Source organism: Physella acuta, unplaced genomic scaffold, assembly GCF_028476545.2.
Source record: "Physella acuta isolate Inbredline_101_S28 unplaced genomic scaffold, ASM2847654v3 ptg000958l, whole genome shotgun sequence".
Classification (NCBI taxonomy): domain Eukaryota; kingdom Metazoa; phylum Mollusca; class Gastropoda; family Physidae; genus Physella; species Physella acuta.
Window position 1 is genome coordinate 640330 of NW_026732475.1, and position 20628 is coordinate 660957.

The 20628-nt window shown below is 36.7% G+C and overlaps 1 protein-coding gene across 14 annotated transcripts in view; it reads left to right on the forward strand.

Annotated features, from left to right (window-relative positions):
* LOC131953839 (AMP deaminase 2) overlaps positions 1–20628 on the forward strand; it is a 50070-nt gene that overhangs the window by 25771 nt on the left and 3671 nt on the right. For 7 of the 14 annotated variants that reach the window (XR_009388693.1, XM_059317229.1, XM_059317227.1 and 4 more), the window contains 15 exons: positions 2583–2772; positions 3734–3920; positions 5661–5723; positions 9650–9869; positions 10241–10370; positions 10781–10915; positions 11477–11506; positions 12347–12409; positions 12711–12842; positions 13965–14128; positions 14414–14540; positions 18009–18172; positions 19033–19153; positions 19585–19758; positions 20119–20229. Coding sequence is in view for 13 of the 14 variants with exons in the window: in XM_059317229.1 (XP_059173212.1) it covers positions 2583–2772; positions 3734–3920; positions 5661–5723; positions 9650–9869; positions 10241–10370; positions 10781–10915; positions 11477–11506; positions 12347–12409; positions 12711–12842; positions 13965–14128; positions 14414–14540; positions 18009–18172; positions 19033–19153; positions 19585–19758; positions 20119–20229 (2011 nt within the window). In the remaining variant the exon portion in view is untranslated. The remainder of the gene's footprint in view (positions 1–2582; positions 2773–3733; positions 3921–5660; positions 5724–9649; positions 9870–10240; positions 10371–10780; positions 10916–11476; positions 11507–12346; positions 12410–12710; positions 12843–13964; positions 14129–14413; positions 14541–18008; positions 18173–19032; positions 19154–19584; positions 19759–20118; positions 20230–20628) is intronic. The other 7 variants (XM_059317235.1, XM_059317233.1, XM_059317236.1 and 4 more) reach the window with 3 other exon arrangements.

Here is a 20628-nt window from a genome sequence, read left to right on the forward strand (position 1 = left end):
AGTATGTCAACCTAATTGTCAAATGTCTCTCCTTATTGAATGTTCAACCCCACAGGAACTGTTTAGGTAGAAGATCAAATCACTAGTGATGGAATCAATTAATCAGTAAATCTGCTACAGTGCTGGTGCACTACCAAGAGCTAGCATTCGAACAGTTTTAAAATGTCTCTCCTCTAATGAGTGTTTAATGTTATAAGGACTGTACGCTACAAGTCAAAGATCACCTGCATTGACATCACACAACCAATGTATTGCCTAAATTACTTATAGTAGCACTACCTACAATTAGAATGTTTTATGCTAAATTACTTATAGTAGCACAAACTACAATTACAACTGTTTTAAAGTTGTTTTAGAGAGAATGGTTTAAGCCATCATAAGCTGATAGGTCTACCCTATAGATCTGAAGTTGTTTTAGACAATGATTTAAATGATGATATGGTGATAGGTCTACCCTATAAATCTGAAGTTGTTTTAGACAATGATTTAAATGATGATATGGTGATTGGTCTACCCTATAGATCTGAAGTTGTTCTAGAGAGAATGATTTAAACCATATGGTGATAGGTCTACCCTAAAGATCTGAAGTTGTTTTTAGAAAGAATGATTCAAACCATATGGTGATAGGTCTACCCTAAAGATCTGAAGTTGTTTTAGAAAGAATGATTTAAACCATATGTTGCTAGGTCTACCCTATAGATCTGAAGTTGTTTTAGAGAGAATGATATAAACCATATGCTGCTAGGTCTACCCTATAGATGTACTGTTAGATGTACAACCATCACTGACCTATGGCCAGATATTTGTCAGGGTCAGACTGACCAAATTACCAGTTGCTTGCCCTCAGCTCAGCTGCTGATTTATCTTGTTTGATGCTATCAAATATTTTTTAGCACAGGTTTAGCTTCATTATGTTGATTTTATTTTTGTTGCAGGTTTATTTTTTTGTTTCAGACTTTTATTTCATTTAAATGATGCATGCAGTTAGAATTAGTTTTCTGTTGTTTTGACCCCTCCTTGTTACATGGCTGTAGTTACCTCCCCTACCCGGTTGTATTTCACTGTTTAATAAAATTGATAATTATTATGTTATAATATTTCAACAGGTTTAGCATCTATACATTTCATAACAAAAAGCTTACTTTTATTTAAAGAGGAAATCACATGAGTGATTGATTGATAACTATGTGTTCACTAATTACTAAAACAACTCATTTAACATCAAAGCCTTTTGCTTTTGTATTTCTAATTTGTTTTAAACCCGTTACTTCACAATCACACTTTTTTATTTTCCCTTTTGCTTATAATTATTCAATCACGTTAGTATTTTTGTTTTTTTTTATTTCATCAAAATCATTTTACCAAACATCACTTGACCTCTTGACTACCCCATCATCTGTTAGTTGATAGAAAACAGTGGTTCTCAAATTGGGCTCTTTGTCATGTCTGTATGATAGGTTTAAACCTGATGGCTTTCATAACAGCTGCTTTACTCAGTGGTTCATGCTATATGTCAATACCTTAGTCAACAAAGTGACCAATATAAGACCACTTTTTATATAGATGATCCAATACATTTACATCTGATGATCAACATAATACCACATCACCATAAATGTGATGGACCATATTGATGTCTCCCTGTCTTGCACATGACTATAATATATACAAGACAATATGACCTTGACCCAGACCAACCTAGAGCTATAGAAGACAGCCAGTCATGCCAGTATAAAATCACAAGAGATGGTCATTAGAAAACTTCTTTCATACAGCCCACTCATTCCTCATAAGGCATGGTGTGTTTAACAGTTTATTTGAACATTCCTCCTGCTGTTGGTTCATTTTTTCACATTCATGTCCATGGCACACGGGCAGATGAAGTAGAGTTCATCTGTTTCAATTACCTCAGAATACAGAGTGCTAATGTTGTCAGCACTATGCCCAGCCGCCTTTGTTTTCCCTTATGTGAATCAGGTGCCCATCAGATCCGAACTTGAGACATAAGGCTAGTAGTCTAGCACTCGGCCACACTGTCTTGTGTTGGTTTAATTACAACTCACCCAGTTGTGAACCATCAAAGAACTGCTAGCGCCAGTTTTGTGCTTTGAAACTGCACTTATAAACACTGTGTTGGAAAGCAAATGTTTAATTAAATGCTTGTGTTAGTTCTAATTGAATGTTTGTGCTCATCTGTACAATCACAACCACTAGAAATTAGAAATGGATGCACACAAACACACAGCTTGCTGATCCTAACATGCACCAAGATTTGAGAACCACTGGTTTGTTTTACTCTGGGGGCAAATTAGAAAGTAATGAATTAAACTGTTTGGCATGATCAACTCCATTTTTTCCAAAAAAAAATCATTTAAACTTTTTTTAAATGAATTTTTTGTTTTGCCGTGGGTTTATTATAAAGTTTTTATTTCAATTCTAAATTTGATTTTGCATGCTGAGAAGATTTCTGCATGGATTTGAGTTGCCGTTGTTGCTAACAGGAATGGCATCCAACTTTAAAAAAAAAACAATTCATGCCAGTTTGAATTTTCTAATTTGTACCTTTGTTTGCCCCCCTATAGTGGCGGCCCGCCCCAAATAGCCCTCCCACCAGACACCATAGACCGCCCCTCATCTAACAAGCCCCGCATTTGTCACTTGCCCAGGATCGACAGCATCATCCCAGCTAACATTGCACATGACCTGGAGGAAGAGTACGAGCTGCTGCCAGATTTTCAGAGAATCAATGTCTCTGGCGAGGACACTAGTGGGGTAACTATGACTGGCCAGATTGGCCTTCTGTAATCCAGATACTTCACTTTACATGGTCAGATTGTCCTTCTGTGGTCCAGAGATTTCACTTTACATGGTCAGATTGGCCTTCTGTAGTCCAGATACTTCACTTTACATGGTCAGATTGTCCTTCTGTGGTCCAGAGATTTCACTTTACATGGTCAGATTGTCCTTCTGTAGTCCAGAGATTTCACTTTACATGGTCAGATTGGCCTTCTGTAGTCCAGATACTTCACTTTACATGGTCAGATTGGCCTTCTGTAGTCCAGAGATTTCACTTTACATGGTCAGATTGTCCTTCTGTGGTCCAGAGATTTCACTTTACATGGTCAGATTGTCCTTCTGTAGTCCAGAGATTTCACTTTACATGGTCAGATTGGTCTTCTGTAGTCCAGATATTTCACTTTACATGACCAGATTGGCCTTCTGTAGTCCAGAGATTTCACTTTACATGGTCAGATTGTCCTTCTGTAGTCCAGATATTTCACTTTACATGGTCAGATTGGCCTTCTGTTGTCCAGATATTTCACTTTACATGGTCAGATTGGACTTCTTTTTGTATTGTACATTTTATAATACTTTGAAATCACCATTTCTTCAGAATATAAAGCATGACAATTAATACACTAAAAATATGTTACTATTGGTATTTAAATTCATAATAACTTATTAGGCTTATAAATTTTAAGGCTTTCAAATTTTCAATAAAAAAACTTCTACTTAGTGTATTTTGTGCTCTTCTAAGAGATTTAATAAATAACAATCTTGTTACATTGGTAAAGACAGCTCTATAAATATAATACTTTAATGAAAATAATTTTGCAATAATAGCTTGAAATTTAAGTTAGTAATAATATCCATATTGACCAAGTAATCTTACTCATTATATGCATCTTTAGCTTGTTAAACTTGGTCCAATTCATTTGTTAATGTGATGTAGGTGCCTTTCAAAGACCTGCAGGCGGCGTCTAAAATGTTGGTGAGAGCCCTGATGCTGAGGGAGAAGTACATGTCCCTCGGCCACCAGCTGTTCCCCAACGTCACCGCCAGGTTCCTGGAGAGTCTGGAGGGGGAGGAGGCTTTTGGTGCCCTCAAGGGGGGCTTTGTCAAGGCAACAAGTCTTGAAGGTAGGTACTTGTCATATCCATACATACATTGTCACATTAGATCCATACATACACACAGACATACATAGAAGGTAGGTAGTTGTTAATTTAGATCCATACAACATACAGAATTAGAAGGTAGGTAGTTGTCATATTAGATACATACAAGGTCACTTTAGATCCATACATACAGACATAGAAGGTAGGTAGTTGTCACATTAGATCCATATATATTTGATACATACATAGAAAGTTAGGAGATGTCACTTTTAATGCTTCCTATATATTTAATTGTTGTTGTATTTTTTTTATACTTTGTTTCTTTTTTTGTAGTCCTTAGGAAATGTTGAAACATACTTGTTTTATTTTGTGTCTAATTGTTGTGTTTCCTTCAGTCCTTTTTTGTGTTTCAGCCTTTTGTTTTTCCCTTTGTGTTATGAGCCTTTGTAGAACATTTTCTTTTCTTTACCAATGTCTTAAAACTTGAAAAAAGCCGTGTACTTTTTTATTATTTTTGCTTCAGAGCTCCTATATATGTGATCAATCTTGCTACTGAATATCACCTATAGCATCTATTTTAATTTAATTTTTTTTAAAAGAAACTTGAACAAGTTTTGGTTTAGGCATTGGGCAGTGCTTATTTTTGTCTGGCTGACATGCATACATGGATTAACGATTCACTTTTACAATCAGTTCAAATGCATGCTCACTTAATTAGCATTCTATGTACCTCTATGTTGAGTGTTGTGTAATTAGAATATGGAACCAGGTTATGTTAAGATGCATGAGACCAGTTCAGTGTCTGCTATTGATGGAACCAAGGACAAGACTGACTGTCAAACTAAAATATAAATAACATCTCAGAGAAACTTGAACAGTGATTTGTTATGACGAGGTTTTGTTTTTAAAACCACTAAACCATAATTGATAGTCTTGAACAATTAATACAAGTACAGATGCTTCAACCTAAGGCCTTCTTCAGAAATAGAGCAAAAAATAAATGGCAACTGGATAGAAATATGGGCTGTGACCATAATTAGATGGTTGCACTACAAAGCTGTAGATTTATTTATAGTTATTTTTTTTTTAATTAATTACATTGATAATCACTAGTCTTTTTTACCACCCTTTCCACATACTTAATCTGTTATTTTTTTTTTAGTAACATAATATATATCATATTCTCACAGTTTATATATATATATATATATATATATATATATATATATATATATATATATATATATATATATATATATATATATATATATATATATATATATATATATATATATATATATATATATATATATATATATATATATATATATATATATATATATATATATATAAATATTTTAATAAAAGTAATTTGATTAAATAACCTCATTAAAGCATTACTGAAATTGTTAAGGATTATATAAAATATTTTTTTCCCCGCTCTATTTTAAAAAGTTGATTATTTTCAGCTTGATTTTGTGAGGAATATTAATATTTAATACAAATGATAAATGTAGATTTTGTCAGAGGAACTTACATTTTATGATTTAATATTAATGGCAGATGTAGATTTTGGACACAGCTAAATTTGCCACTGATTAACTTATAATAGAAAGTAAAGGTGTTAGTGTACTCAAAATTTGAGCAATTTTTTGGAAGTATTTCATAAATGAATGGAAGATTTTATTGTTTTCAAGAAGTTGATGGTATGATTTTATTGATGTTTTCAAAATGACCCATTGATGTTTTTTATTGTTGTAGACTTGTCTGGAGAAGATGTGCCATTCAGATATAAATACTCGGGTATCATATATAAAAACGCAGGTACCAAATTCTAGATGAGTCTAGGTTTGAAAAATAGAGTTGATTGCCCCCTCCCCCTGCCTCCCTTTAGTTTAGTGTATAACACCTGCAAGAGAATTTGTTTATTAAAAAAAAATCACTTAGAAAAATAAAACTTAACCAATTCTGCATTTTGTATTCTCATATTTTATAGTGTTGATCCACTTGAAACCCCACATTGTCCGAAAAAAATTTTTTTAACAACATATGTATAGGCTATTTTATTTTAAATACTTTCCTCCCTCATAGAATACCAAAATGGTGAGTTCAAAATGAGGTTTTTTAGCTATAAAAAGTGTTACGGCTTTTTTTTTAACTAGCATAGCACCTTAAGAAACCTTAAAGATATTCTAAATTAGTCATGCAATAGTTATTTTTTATATTTTAGCACTGACTTATGCTTTAAAAAAAACACAAAACAAGAAAAAAGTGGAATGGCTTTCTTGTCATAGAAACTAATAAATGGTTTCAATAAATCTTTGACAGAACATGTCCATAAAAATGTAAACATTGTGATCTGATTTCTGTTATGAATGAAATATAAGCATTTACTGACTCAAATTTTTAACATGAAAAGCTTGAAGATTTAATTCGAATTAAATTATTTTTATCCTGGATAACTTCAAAACTTGTTTTAGTACACCCCATGGGATGGCATGGCCTAACAATAGAACACACGTTTGCTGACTTAGAGGCATTAGATAGATACACAGGTTCTAAATTATAAGGGCCATTTCCTGACAGATCTACACCCCCCCCCCCCCCCCATGGGTCTAACAAGGCTAGGTGAATGCCTGACTCTTCATCCTATTGTGAGCAACCTGGTTTAAGAGAGTTCCAGGGTCCAAGAGAGGCATTTCAAGAAGTTTAATTATTAAGTTTAGTGTATTGATTAATTAACTCTAAAATGACGATCAAGTATGAAAAGTCTCTGACCTCATGTTATGTAAATGTGATCTATGTTCTCATCTCAATCTGAGAAAGCATAGCAAGACAGAACCCTGCTAATTCTAGTAACCTATTGGTTTTTTTCAAAGTGAATAAAGCTGTACTATTTAAAAACTGGAAACTCCCCAGCTTTTTAATGGTACATGATTAGGGCACATTATTTTGTCTTTCAAAGTGAATAAACCTCTAGTATTTTAAAACTGGAAAAATCCCAGCTTCCTAATGGTACCAGATTATCAAGATTAGGGCAAATTTTTTGGCTATGTAAAAACTTTTAAAAAATCAATATGGTCTTACAAAATGCATTAGAAACTTCTTTCCAGCATAAATTAAAGAAGGTTACTACAGTTTAAATACAGAAAAAGCTCATACATTAAAATAAATTAATGAAAGATTATCTAAAATCATGATTTTTTAAACTCTGATTCCAGTGCATCTCCCCCTATAATATTTTTTGTCCTTATAAATTGATCCCCCCCCTCCTGCTAGCACCTGCTTCATAATACTTGGAGTGACTGCCTTACATACAACAGCCTGAATAGCTTTGTTTTCTAATGTATATTTGCTTGTTAATTTCAACTAACCAGTGTTGTAGCTGTATATGAGAGAAAAATATAGAATGAGGTATGTAGCATAAAGATAGCATGGGGGGGGGGGGGTAGTTTATGGTTTTGTTACAAACTGGTATATGAGCTTGGGGAAGGGGAGGGGGGGGGGGGGTTGAAAAACTATAGTAGGCTTATGGAAATACTAAAATTGAGATTTGATTTTTGCAGTCCACACAATTATTTCCCTACTATCAAGAGAAAGTGACCTTGAAAACAAAAGAAATAAAAATCTGTTTATGATTTCTTTTGGTACCAATCTCATTGGATTGGGGGAATAAATAAACAAGTGGGACAGTCAATGAAAAAATGGTGCATTATGGGACAACCACAGAAAATGCTGTTCATATAGGAAAAAAAAATGATACATATAAAACAATCATTAAAAAGTTGAACATGCAGAACAAACCGTTGAAAAAGTTGTACATTATAAAACAACCATTAAAATAATTGTACATAAAGAACAACTATTGAAAAACTTGTTCATATAGAACAACCATTAAAAAGTTGTACTTACAGAAAAACAATGAAACAATTGTATGTGCAGGACAAATAATTTTAAAAGTTGTAAACAACCATTGAAAAGTTGTAGGCTATATGTTGTAGAACCAGAAAACCCCTGTAAAATCAGGCCACTGATGTCTCTTGTAGGCAGCAGCACTTCCTCATCTGATGCAATGTCCATCTCCTTCCAGCCTGAATTTATTTATGTTGCCAAAGTGGCGCAGAAATCAGGCAAGGGAAAGAATTCAGTTTTGTTTTTGAAATTGCATTCCATTTTCTCCTTTGCTTATTTTAAATTTTCATTTTGTTAGCTTCTCTTAAGCAAATTATTCTTCAGTTATTATTTGTTGTTTGCTGTTTTGTTTTAAATCAACACCTGCATTGCTTAGCCTTTTTAAAAACTGATGCATTACAACCTAACGTTATTCCCACGTTTTCTTTAACTTGCTTTCTCTGTTTGTTTGTCTTTCCAATCAAATCTTGCGATCGAAATTTCTGGCACTTCCCAGATAGCTAGCGCGCTGAAATTTTCAGGGAAGCTTTCTTTTGGATGACCATTGAATATTCAATTGTTATTATTACTAAATTGATCAATGGAAACATTTTATTGAGCATTTTAGACCGCTATATAATCTATATATATAATTCTCCTCTGCTAGCCATTAGAAAAAAAACCAGCGACGCGTACCTCGCGCGCAGTGAAGCGAACGATCACATGTCGCCACAGGCTTAGGGGCAGGTAATTTAGCTTGAACCGAGTTTAAACTTACAGGAGGTAGGCCAGTTTGGGGGAGACGATATGGTCGAGTGGTTGGGCACACGATTGCTATCCCACTCGACACGGGTTCAAATCTATGTGTTCTAGTCAGTAACGTATTCAAACAACGTGTTTTTTACGAGTTGTCTTTTTACGAGTTGTCTTTTTACGAGTTGTCTTTTTACGAGTTGTCTTTTTACGAGTTGTCTTTTTACGAGTTGTCTTCGTTTACCCAAAAAAAAAGTGAAAAGATAAAATCGATAGCAAGATTTTAATGCAAACAAACAGACAAAGACTAAAAAGTAGAAAATAATAATCATTAAAAAAGTTTTTAAAAACCCACGTTTTCTGATTGAACTAAAAAGTAGAAAATAAATACTATACATCACAATAATGCAAGCGATCACTCTACTATAAGCGATCAAAAACGTGGGGCGCCGTGATTTTCTTACAGTTTCTAATACTGTTGACTCTCTACAAGCTCCCTAATAAAAGTCAATAGTATTATCTAATCAATAGTAATATAACTTTTACTTCGGCGCCCCACGTTTTTCATCGCTTATAGTAGAGTGATCGCTTGCATTATTGTGATGTATAGTATTTATTTTCTACTTTTTAGTTCAATCAGAAAACGTGGGTTTTTAAAAACTTTTTTAATGATTATTATTTGTGTACTGTGGTACGTATTTTGCCTATTAAATTTTTAGTTTAGTATTTTAATCTTACTGTGTGACCATAACTTGACACCAAATTTTGTATATATCCACGAGTTAAACAATTTCTTGTGTGCTGTGTTTTCTGTTTTTTATTTTCATTGTATAAATTGTATTTATTCTCAAAAGCTAATATAAGCAAATTAATTAATGCTTTTTTAAAAATTAGTTCAATTACTGTACTATGCTTTTGATCAGCCAGAATTTTAAAATTCTTTTTTAAAGTTTATGTTTAGAGAGTTGGTTCGATTTTTCTATATAAAGTTTAGACCTACAAATTGATAATTAAATACTTAATAGAAGAATAAATTTTTGATACTGCATATGTCTCAAGTTTAACTACTTATTAATCAATTTTCTCTGTGTTCCCCCTCTTGTCAGACCACCCCATCCATGCACCCCCAACCTGCGGAGACCCGTTTAAAGTTGAGTTCATCCCCTCGGCCAACTACTGCATGAAGTTTGAGAGGGGAGTCATGTGCGTGTTCCCCAGCGAGGAGGCCGCTAAGGAGAACAAACCGTTTGACTGGCCGTGCCCCAACCTAGAGGAGTTCATCAAGGACCAGAACATCATGTTTGCCATGATCAGTGATGGCCCTTTGTAAGTGCAAACTGAATATTTGAGAAAAATTTAAGAGAAAAGGTTAAATTATCTTGCTGTTAATTCTGGTTTCTATCATCATAGGCGTACTTCCGTACTCATGCTATTTAATATTTATTTATGAAAATATTGCACAAAATTTTTTTGTTACATTTATGAAAAAAATCGTCTTGCGTTAAAAATATTTTGTCACAGTAAATAAATAAAGAGCAGACTATCATGGAGTTCATTTTGTCACTCTCTTGTTTCTAGAAATAATTTCGTTATTGTAAGCTATGCTGGTTGATAATAGATCCACTCTCTTGTTTCAGGAAATCATTTTGTTATTGTAAGCTATGCTGGTTGATAATTGATCCACTCCTCTGTTTCAGGAAATCATTTTGTTACCGTAGACTGAGCTACTTGTCCAACAAGTACCAGCTGCACGTCCTGCTCAATGAACTCAAGGAGTCTGCTGCCCAGAAGGAGGTTCCACATCGGGACTTCTACAATGTGCACAAGGTCTCAGAACTAGTCTTGTAATTTGAGATCTTCCCATACCCTTTATTCTCATACTTTACATTTTTTGTCCCCTTAGACCTCATGCATTTAAAAAAAATTGCATCTCTATATTGTCATGGTCTAAAAAATGTGTTTGATTTTTCAATCTTTACATTTTTATTACCTTTATTCTATTCTATTATTTTTATGTTTTTAATTGTATGGATCTTACCACCGGTTGTTCAATGATTATTATGATACCAATTGTTCAATTATTATATAATCTTTTACGACAGTTAAGATTCCAGTTGTTCAATGATTATATAATCTTTAACAATAATTATGATACAAGTTGTTCAATGATGATATAATTTTTATGCTGTTGGTTGCTTGGATTATATCATTAATGCCCCCCTGTGTTGATCTATCAGGTGGACACCCATGTTCATGCGTCTTCTGGAATGAACCAGAAACACCTGCTGCGGTTCATCAAGAAGACGATGAAAGATTGTAAAGACGATGTCGTCTGCAAGAACAAAGATGGACAGAGCATGACGCTGGCTCAGGTTTTTACATTGTTTACTGACTTTATTTTTTTTTATCTGTGTTTAAACGTTGACCTGCCTTATAGATGAGTTTTTTTGTCAGATATACATATCACAACATAACAAATTGTAACATTTTGATACAGCTCTATTCTGAAAATTTTTTTGCTGGTTTTTAGTTTGGTGTAGTCTGGCAACATTTGGCTTCATTAATACATGTAGTACTGCTTTCTGTATCCCATTGAATATTCTTTCAACTAACTATTTGTTTTCTTCTAATCTAAAAGATTGACAAGCTTGCTTTTAAGCTGCCGGGTTTTTGAGCATTCAACAGCTAATTTTTTAAATTTTTAAATAATTTTTATTTTGCTTCTAAAATTATTTTGTTTCCCCCCTTTTTTTGTTACTCGATCTACTTTTCTAAAAAAATAAAAATAAACTTTTTGAGTTCACCTTCTGAAATCTTCCTGTGCTGAAGAGTTTAAATTCCACTTTGTGTAGTACCTTTCCTAGTGGCATGCATTGATTGATACATGAGCTTCCTAGAGGTTTGGCTCTAAATTTGTTTTAATATCTCAACAGCTTGTGGATGAAACTCAGCAGTATCTGAAGGCAAGTCTCATAGTTTTATTTCACATTTGTCCCCCATCTATGAGACTAGTTGAGAGTTGTTCCCCTTTTATAGCTAACTCCAGTGATAAGAAATTTGCTGGAGTCACTGTAGGATTATCTTTTGATTCATTAACAATTTTTGTTCCATGTTTTTAACTGGATCAGTTGAAAATGTCTGATTGATGATGCTATGAGCTCAGGTTTTCTTATCTATGAATTTAGACAATTCTAACTAATACTGGTCTTTCAATGATGTTCATTCTCATTTAACTGTTTGTTGTTTTTTTTTAGCCATGTCTAGAGGTAAATACTTTAGATTCTAATGTAACTTGAGCAGGCAATTTTTAAACACAGATTGTATACAAGTTTTTTAAGATTTTGTTATTTGTGGCAAGATTTTTAAAAATTTCTTTTAAAAAATTAACTTGTGTGTACTTACCACAGCATTCAGGAGAGATCACTCTCATTAAAGTCACAGGTAGTTATTTCACACAAATAATAAGTTCCAAATAGTTTTTATTTTTACAATTTACTTTCAATTAATCTGGGTGTATATACAGCCACTTTTCTTCTTTTACTTTAAAATTAGCTTGACTTACGTATTTCATTTAAAAGCTTATCGAAAGCAAACAACATTAAAAGATGTTGAAGTATTATTTATTTAACATTGTGAGAGAAGGAAATTATTTCTTTAAAAATTTCGTACATTAATGAAATAGTGTTTCATTGTATTTTGTCCTTTACAAAACATTACAGTATGTTAATATTTTTAGTAAACATTACTATCTTGCCACTGATGTTTAATATGTTTGTATTAAAATGAGGACCTTCTGTCTGTAGGTCTTCAAGTCAATGAACCTCACCCCATATGATCTCAGTGTTGATATGTTAGATGTCCACGCAGTAAGTTCACTTTATATGTACTTGAAAACACTTTTTAATATCTTTTTATCTGTGATCTCATTTTTTTTTAAATGATCTTATTAGAGAAAATCTTTTTAAAAATTTTAAATACAAAACCTTTTTAAAACTTTTATTTTAGAAAAATCTTTTTAAAGCTTTTATTTTAGAAAAATCATTTTAAAACTTTTATTTTAGAAAAATCTTCTTAAAACTTTAATCAAACCTAATATAATTATGTGGTTTCAATAAGTAAATACGTGTAGGACCATTATCAAAATGTCATTGATTCCAATGTGCCCAGGATCGCAACACCTTCCACCGTTTTGACAAATTCAATGCCAAATACAACCCAGTTGGTGAGAGTCGTCTGAGGGAAGTCTTCATGAAAACAGACAACCACATTGGTGGCCTGTACTTTGCCAAAGTTATCAAGGTACAATCAGACTTTTTCTTTTCTTTGCCAAAGTTATCAAGGTACAATCAGACTTTTTCTTTTCTTTGCCAAAGTTATCAAGGTACAATCAAACTTTTTCTTTACTTTGCCAAAGTTATCAAGGTACAGCCAAAATTTTTCTTTACTTTGCCAAAGTTATCAAGGTACACTCAAACTTTTTCTTTTCTTTGCCAAAGTTATCAAGGTACTCTCAAACTTTTTTTCTTTTCTTTGCTACTTTTCTAGCACAATAGGAATGACAGTAGTGTTCCTCATAAATGTACAGAAAATGTTTGTTCAACTGAAAAAAAAGTACTGTTATGCCAAATTTTTCCAGTGCTTAAAACTAAAATTAATTTTGAAAGCATCAATTATATGATTGATGTATTTTAAAAAATGAAGTCTGTGTACAACTGAAAAGAAATAAAACATTAAAAAAACACACACAGTGGGCAGGTTGTTGTTTGAAATCAAAACTTCAGCCATGTTTGTTTGGTAAAAAAAAAATTTTAATTTCACTTGTTATGAGCCTATTTAATCAATAGAAAAATATGCAAGTTAGGTAAAGTGAAACCAAAGATGTAGTTAAGTTTAACCTTACGTTACAGACATAAAGTCATCCAGGTACCAATTAATGATGGGTTGACTCGTATGTCCTATAGACTCAAGTCTAGGAAATAAACTCTTTTTGTTATTAGTGGTTCTGTACGCCAGTAATTGACCATGCCTGCTCATTAGTGTTAGATTAGAGGTGGGCATGGTCTGGTTAATTAAGTCCCGAGTTCGAACCCCCAGGGCAGATGAGATGAGGCGCGATAAATGGGGACAGACACTCATCTAAGAGGTAGAACCCAAAAATCAAACAACTGCTTCCTTGTTGTTTGTTCTTGCTTAGGCAAAGGCTATGGAAGCAAATTCAAAAAGAAAAGCAGGCTGAAATCGGAGTCAATGGCCTTTATGGCACATAACAAGTTGACACGTAATACTTAATTCCAACACTAAAATTAAGAATGAAGAAGAAAAGTTAGACTTAAGGTTACTTCTCTGATCTAACGATTGAATGTCCACCATTTTGAATGTCCACCATTTTGAATGTCCACCATTTTGAATGTCCACTTGCAGGAAGTGATGGAAGATCTGGAAGAGAGCAAGTACCAGAACGCTGAGTACCGCTTGTCCATCTACGGCCGCTCCATTGATGAGTGGGACAAGTTGGCCAAGTGGGCCATCACACACAAAATGTCCTCCGACAACGTGCGCTGGATGATCCAGATCCCACGGCTTTAGTGAGTGCTCACACATAAATTCATGGAACATATAGAGTTCCTCAGTATGTACTGAAATATAAATCTGTTGATGCTGTATTTGAGTGTATGTTTTTAAATGTGCCCCATATTTATTTTCCCTGATTAGTGATGTGTACCATTTTTCTTATATTACCTTCCAGTTATGTGATGTTTCTTACATTCCCTGTCCATTGATGTGATGTTTCTTATATTCCCTGTCCATTGATGTGATGTTTCTTATATTCCCTGTCCATTGATGTGATGTTTCTTATATCCCCCATCCAGTGATGTGTACCACGCCAACAAATCTTGCCCCACCTTCCAGCACTTCCTGACCAATGTCTTCCAGCCTCTGTTTGAGGTGACCAATGACCCCAGCTCCCACCCTGAGCTCCATGCTTTCCTCAACCATGTAAGTATTGCCTAGTGTTTCATTGTATTTTGTCCTTTACACAACATTACAGTATGTAAGTATTACATAGACAGTACTTGTATTTAATGGTCAGCTTGCCAGTTTTTAGTCTCATTGGTCAGCTAATCATAGGTTTGTCCTTAAGGTCAGCTAGTCATAGGTTTGTCCTTAAGGTCAGCTAGTCATAGGTTTGTCCTTAAGGTCAGCTAGTCATAGGTTTGTCCTTACTGGTCAGCTAGTCATAGGTTTGTCCTTACTGGTCAGCTAGCCATAGGTTTGTCCTTACTGGTCAGCTATTCATAGGTTTGTCCTTACTGGTCAGCTAGCCATAGGTTTGTCCTTACTGGTCAGCTAATCATAGGTTTGTCCTTAAGGTCAGCTAGTCATAGGTTTGTCCTTAAGGTCAGCTAGTCATAGGTTTGTCCTTACTGGTCAGCTAGCCATAGGTTTGTCCTTACTGGTCAGCTATTCATAGGTTTGTCCTTACTGGTCAGCTATTCATAGGTTTGTCCTTACTGGTCAGCTAGCCATAGGTTTGTCCTTACTGGTCAGCTAGCCATAGGTTTGTCCTTACTGGTCAGCTAGCCATAGGTTTGTCCTTAAGGTCAGCTAGCCATAGGTTTGTCCTTACTGGTCAGCTAGTCATAGGTTTGTCCTTACTGGTCAGCTAGTCATAGGTTTGTCCTTACTGGTCAGCTAGTCATAGGTTTGTCCTTACTGGTCAGCTAGCCATAGGTTTGTCCTTACTGGTCAGCTAGTCATAGGTTTGTCCTTAAGGTCAGCTAGTCATAGGTTTGTCCTTAAGGTCAGCTAGTCATAGGTTTGTCCTTAAGGTCAGCTAGTCATAGGTTTGTCCTTACTGGTCAGTCATAGGTTTGTCCTTACTGGTCAGCTAGTCATAGGTTTGTCTTTAAGGTCAGCTAGTCATAGGTTTGTCTTTAAGGTCAGCTAGTCATAGGTTTGTCCTTACTGGTCAGTCATAGGTTTGTCCTTACTGGTCAGCTAGCCATAGGTTTGTCCTTAAGGTCAGCTAATCATAGGTTTGTCCTGACTGGTCAGCTAGTCATAGGTTTGTCCTTACTGGTCAGTCATAGGTTTGTCCTTACTGGTCAGCTAGCCATAGGTTTGTCCTTAAGGTCAGCTAGTCATAGGTTTGTCTTTAAGGTCAGCTAGTCATAGGTTTGTCCTTACTGGTCAGCTAGTCATAGGTTTGTCCTTACTGGTCAGCTAGTCATAGGTTTGTCCTTAAGGTCAGCTAGTCATAGGTTTGTCCTTACTGGTCAGCTAGTCATAGGTTTGTCCTTAAGGTCAGCTAATCATAGGTTTGTCCTTAAGGTCAGCTAGTCATAGGTTTGTCTTTAAGGTCAGCTAGTCATAGGTTTGTCCTTACTGGTCAGCTAGTCATAGGTTTGTCCTTACTGGTCAGCTAGCCATAGGTTTGTCCTTACTGGTCAGCTAGTCATAGGTTTGTCCTTACTGGTCAGCTAGCCATAGGTTTGTCCTTACTGGTCAGCTAGTCATAGGTTTGTCTTTAAGGTCAGCTAGTCATAGGTTTGTCCTTACTGGTCAGCTAGTCATAGGTTTGTCCTTACTGGTCAGCTAGTCATAGGTTTGTCCTTACTGGTCAGCTAGTCATAGGTTTGTCCTTACTGGTCAGCTAGCCATAGGTTTGTCCTTACTGGTCAGCTAGCCATAGGTTTGGCCTTACTGGTCAGCTAGTCATAGGTTTGTCCTTACTGGTCAGCTAGTCATAGGTTTGTCCTTACTGGTCAGCTAGTCATAGGTTTGTCCTTACTGGTCAGCTAGTCATAGGTTTGTCCTTACTGGTCAGCTAGTCATAGGTTTGTCCTTACTGGTCAGTCATAGGTTTGTCCTTACTGGTCAGTCATAGGTTTGTCCTTACTGGTCAGCTATTCATAGGTTTGGCCTTACTGGTCAGCTAGTCATAGGTTTGTCCTTACTGGTCAGCTAGCCATAGGTTTGTCCTTACTGGTCAGCTAGCCATAGGTTTGGCCTTACTGGTCAGCTAGTCATAGGTTTGTCCTTACTGGTCAGCTAGTCATAGGTTTGTCCTTACTGGTCAGCTAGTCATAGGTTTGTCCTTACTGGTCAGCTATTCATAGGTTTGTCCTTACTGGTCAGCTAGCCATAGGTTTGTCCTTACTGGTCAGCTAGCCATAGGTTTGTCCTTACTGGTCAGCTAGCCATAGGTTTGTCCTTAAGGTCAGCTAGCCATAGGTTTGTCCTTACTGGTCAGCTAGTCATAGGTTTGTCCTTACTGGTCAGCTAGTCATAGGTTTGTCCTTACTGGTCAGCTAGTCATAGGTTTGTCCTTACTGGTCAGCTAGTCATAGGTTTGTCCTTAAGGTCAGCTAGTCATAGGTTTGTCCTTAAGGTCAGCTAGTCATAGGTTTGTCCTTACTGGTCAGCTAGTCATAGGTTTGTCCTGACTGGTCAGCTAGTCATAGGTTTGTCCTTACTGGTCAGCTAGTCATAGGTTTGTCCTTACTGGTCAGCTAGCCATAGGTTTGTCCTTACTGGTCAGCTAGTCATAGGTTTGGCCTTACTGGTCAGCTAGTCATAGGTTTGTCCTTACTGGTCAGCTAGCCATAGGTTTGTCCTTAAGGTCAGCTAGCCATAGGTTTGTCCTTACTGGTCAGTCATAGGTTTGTCCTTAAGGTCAGCTAGTCATAGGTTTGTCCTTACTGGTCAGTCATAGGTTTGTCCTTACTGGTCAGCTAGTCATAGGTTTGTCCTTACTGGTCAGCTAGCCATAGGTTTGTCCTTACTGGTCAGCTAGTCATAGGTTTGTCCTTACTGGTCAGCTAGTCATAGGTTTGTCCTTACTGGTCAGCTAGTCATAGGTTTGTCCTTACTGGTCAGCTAGTCATAGGTTTGTCCTTACTGGTCAGCTAGTCATAGGTTTGTCCTTACTGGTCAGCTAGTCATAGGTTTGTCCTTACTGGTCAGCTAGCCATAGGTTTGTCCTTACTGGTCAGCTAGTCATAGGTTTGTCCTTACTGGTCAGCTAGTCATAGGTTTGTCCTTACTGGTCATTTGATGACTGCAACTGCTTTTGGTATTTTCATGTTTTAAAACTGAAGTTTTTAAATGTTAGATTGGATAAAAATAACAGCCATTTCAAAATGATCTTGTAAAACCGTACCTAGTTTGATTATAAATTTGAATAAGTTTGTATGCTATACTTGTGGTAGTAAGAAATCATTTAATGTCATTTAATATTTTCTGTGAACTGACTTGAATCCTCTACCATGGTGTACTCTATGTGAACTGACTTGAATCCTCTACCATGGTGTACTCTATGTGAACTGACTTGAATCCTCTACCATGGTGTCCTGTGTGTGAACTGACTTGAATCCTCTACCATGGTGTCCTGTGTGTGAACTGACTTGAATCCTCTCCCATGGTGCCCTGTGTGTGAACTGACCATGGTGTCCTCTACTTCAGATCTCTGGGTTTGACTCTGTGGATGATGAATCTAAGTCTGAGCATCTGATGTTGGATAAAGACTCCCCTACACCTGAGAACTGGTCACTCCCTGAGAACCCTCCCTACAGTTACTACTTGTATTACATGTACGCAAACATGGTGGTGCTAAACAACTTCAGAAGGTGGGTCAGATTGTGTACAGGATGGATACAGTATACATGAATTTGACTGATATAGCACCTTGCCTCGGCAGGGAGAGAGGTTTGTGTGAGATTGTGTACATGAACTAGACTAATGTAGCACCTTGCCTCTACAGAGAGAGAGGGTTGTGTGAGTTTATGTACATGTTTGTGTACATGAACTAGACTAATGTACCACCTTGCCTCTGCAGAGAGAGAGGGTTGTGTGAGTTTGTGTACATGTTTGTGTACTAATGTAGCACCTTGCCTCTAAAGAGAGAGAGGGTTGTGTGAGTTTGTGTACATGTTAGTGTACTAATGTAGCACCTTGCCTCTATATAGAGAGATGGTTGTGTGAGTTTGTGTACATGTTTGTGTACTAATGTAACAACTTGACTACAGAGAGAGAGAGAGGGTTGTGTGAGTTTTTGTACATGTTTGTGTACTAATGTAACAACTTGACTACAGAGAGAGAGAGAGGGTTGTGTGAGTTTGTGTACATGTTTGTGTACTAATGTAACAACTTGACTACAGAGAGAGAGAGAGAGGGTTGTGTGAGTTTGTGTACATGTTTGTGTACATGTTTGTGTACTAATGTACCACCTTGCCTCTACAGAGAGCGAGGGTTGTGTGAGATTGTGTACATGTTTGTGTACTAATGTAGCACCTTGCCTCTACAGAGAGAGAGGGTTGTGTGAGTTTGTGTACATGTTTGTGTACTAATGTACCCCCTTGCCTCTACAGAGAGAGAGAGGGTTGTGTGAGTTTGTGTACATGTTTGTGTACTAATGTACCCCTTTGCCTCTCCAGGGAGAGAGGTTTGTGTAATGTCTGTGTACTAATGTAGCACCTTGCCTCTACAGGGAGAGAGGGCTGTGTGAGTTTGTACTCAGGCCCCACTGTGGCGAGGCTGGCAATGTCACCCATCTGGTGTCTGGCTTCATGTTGGCTGAGAGCATTGCTCATGGGCTGGTGCTTAGGAAGGTTGGTTTCTTTCTGGGTGTAGTCATGTTTTATTTGGGTGTGGTCATGTTATGTGTTTGTGTTGTCATGTTCTATGTGGGTGTGGTCATGTTCTATGTGGGTGTGGTCATTTTCTACGTGGGTGTGGTCATGTTCTATGTGGGTGTGGTCATGTTTTATGTGGGTGTGGTCATGTTCTATGTGGTGTGGTCATGTTCTATATGGGTGTGGTCATGTTTTATGTGGGTGTGGTCATGTTCTATGTGGGTGTGCTCATGTTCTATGTGGGTGTGCTCATGTTCTATGTGGGTGTGGTCATGTTGTACGTGGGTGTGGTCATGTTCTATGTAGGTGTGTTCATGTTGTCTATGGGTGTGGTCATGTTGTATGTGCATCTCTGAATCCCAAGCTTATGTTTTTGAAACCAAATCATATCTCCCTCCCCCACCCAGGTGCCAGTGCTGCAGTACCTGTTCTACCTGTCCCAGATTGGCATCGCCATGTCCCCACTCAGCAACAACTCCCTGTTCCTCAACTACCACAGGAACCCTCTGCCAGAGTACCTCAACAGGGGACTCAATGTGTCTTTGTCAACAGATGATCCTTTGCAGTTCCACTTCACAAAGGTCAGTGGGGGTGATTGGGTCAGTCTGTAAGAGCACCTGTTGCTTAGTCAGTTACTAGACTCCATTCTGGATGACCACAGAAGATAAACTCTTCTTTATCAACATTCAACCACTTTTTCTAGCTTGATCACAGAAGATTAACTACTTCATCTACACTCAACCACTTTTTCTAGCTTGATCACAGAAAATTAACTCTACTTCATGCAGACGACGCTTAGATATTCGACATGAGAACCAGTTTAGCTATCCTAAAGTTAGAGTAAAAAGTTATGTATAATTACCAAGCCAAAACTGAGCAGTGTAGTCACTGTGTGTTGTTTGTGTAACACAGTCCAAGAGTTGTGTGCTCTTGTCTTTCAGGAACCTCTGATGGAAGAGTACAGCATTGCAGCACAAGTCTGGAAGTTTTCTACCTGTGATATGTGTGAGATAGCTCGCAATAGTGTCCTTCAGAGTGGCTTCCCCCATGAGGTTAGTAGCTCTAGTGTCCTTCAGAGTGGCTTTCCCCATGAGGTTAGTAGCTCTAGTGTCCTTCAGAGGGCCCCCCCCCCATGAGCTTAGTAGCTCACAATAGTGTCCTTCAGAGTGGCTTTCCCCATGAGGTTAGTAGCTCACAATAGTGTCCTTCAGAGTGGCTTTCCCCATGAGGTTAGTAGCTCACAATAGTGTCCTTCAGAGTGGCTTTCCCCATGAGGTTAGTAGCTCACAATAGTGTCCTTCAGAGTGGCTTTCCCCATGAGGTTAGTAGCTCTAGTGTTCTTCAGAGGGCCCCCACCCCCCAAGAGGTTAGTAGCTGGCAATAGAGTCCTTCAGAGGGCCCCCCCCCCCCATGAGGTTAGATACTCACTCACAAATCTACTGGCTACATGA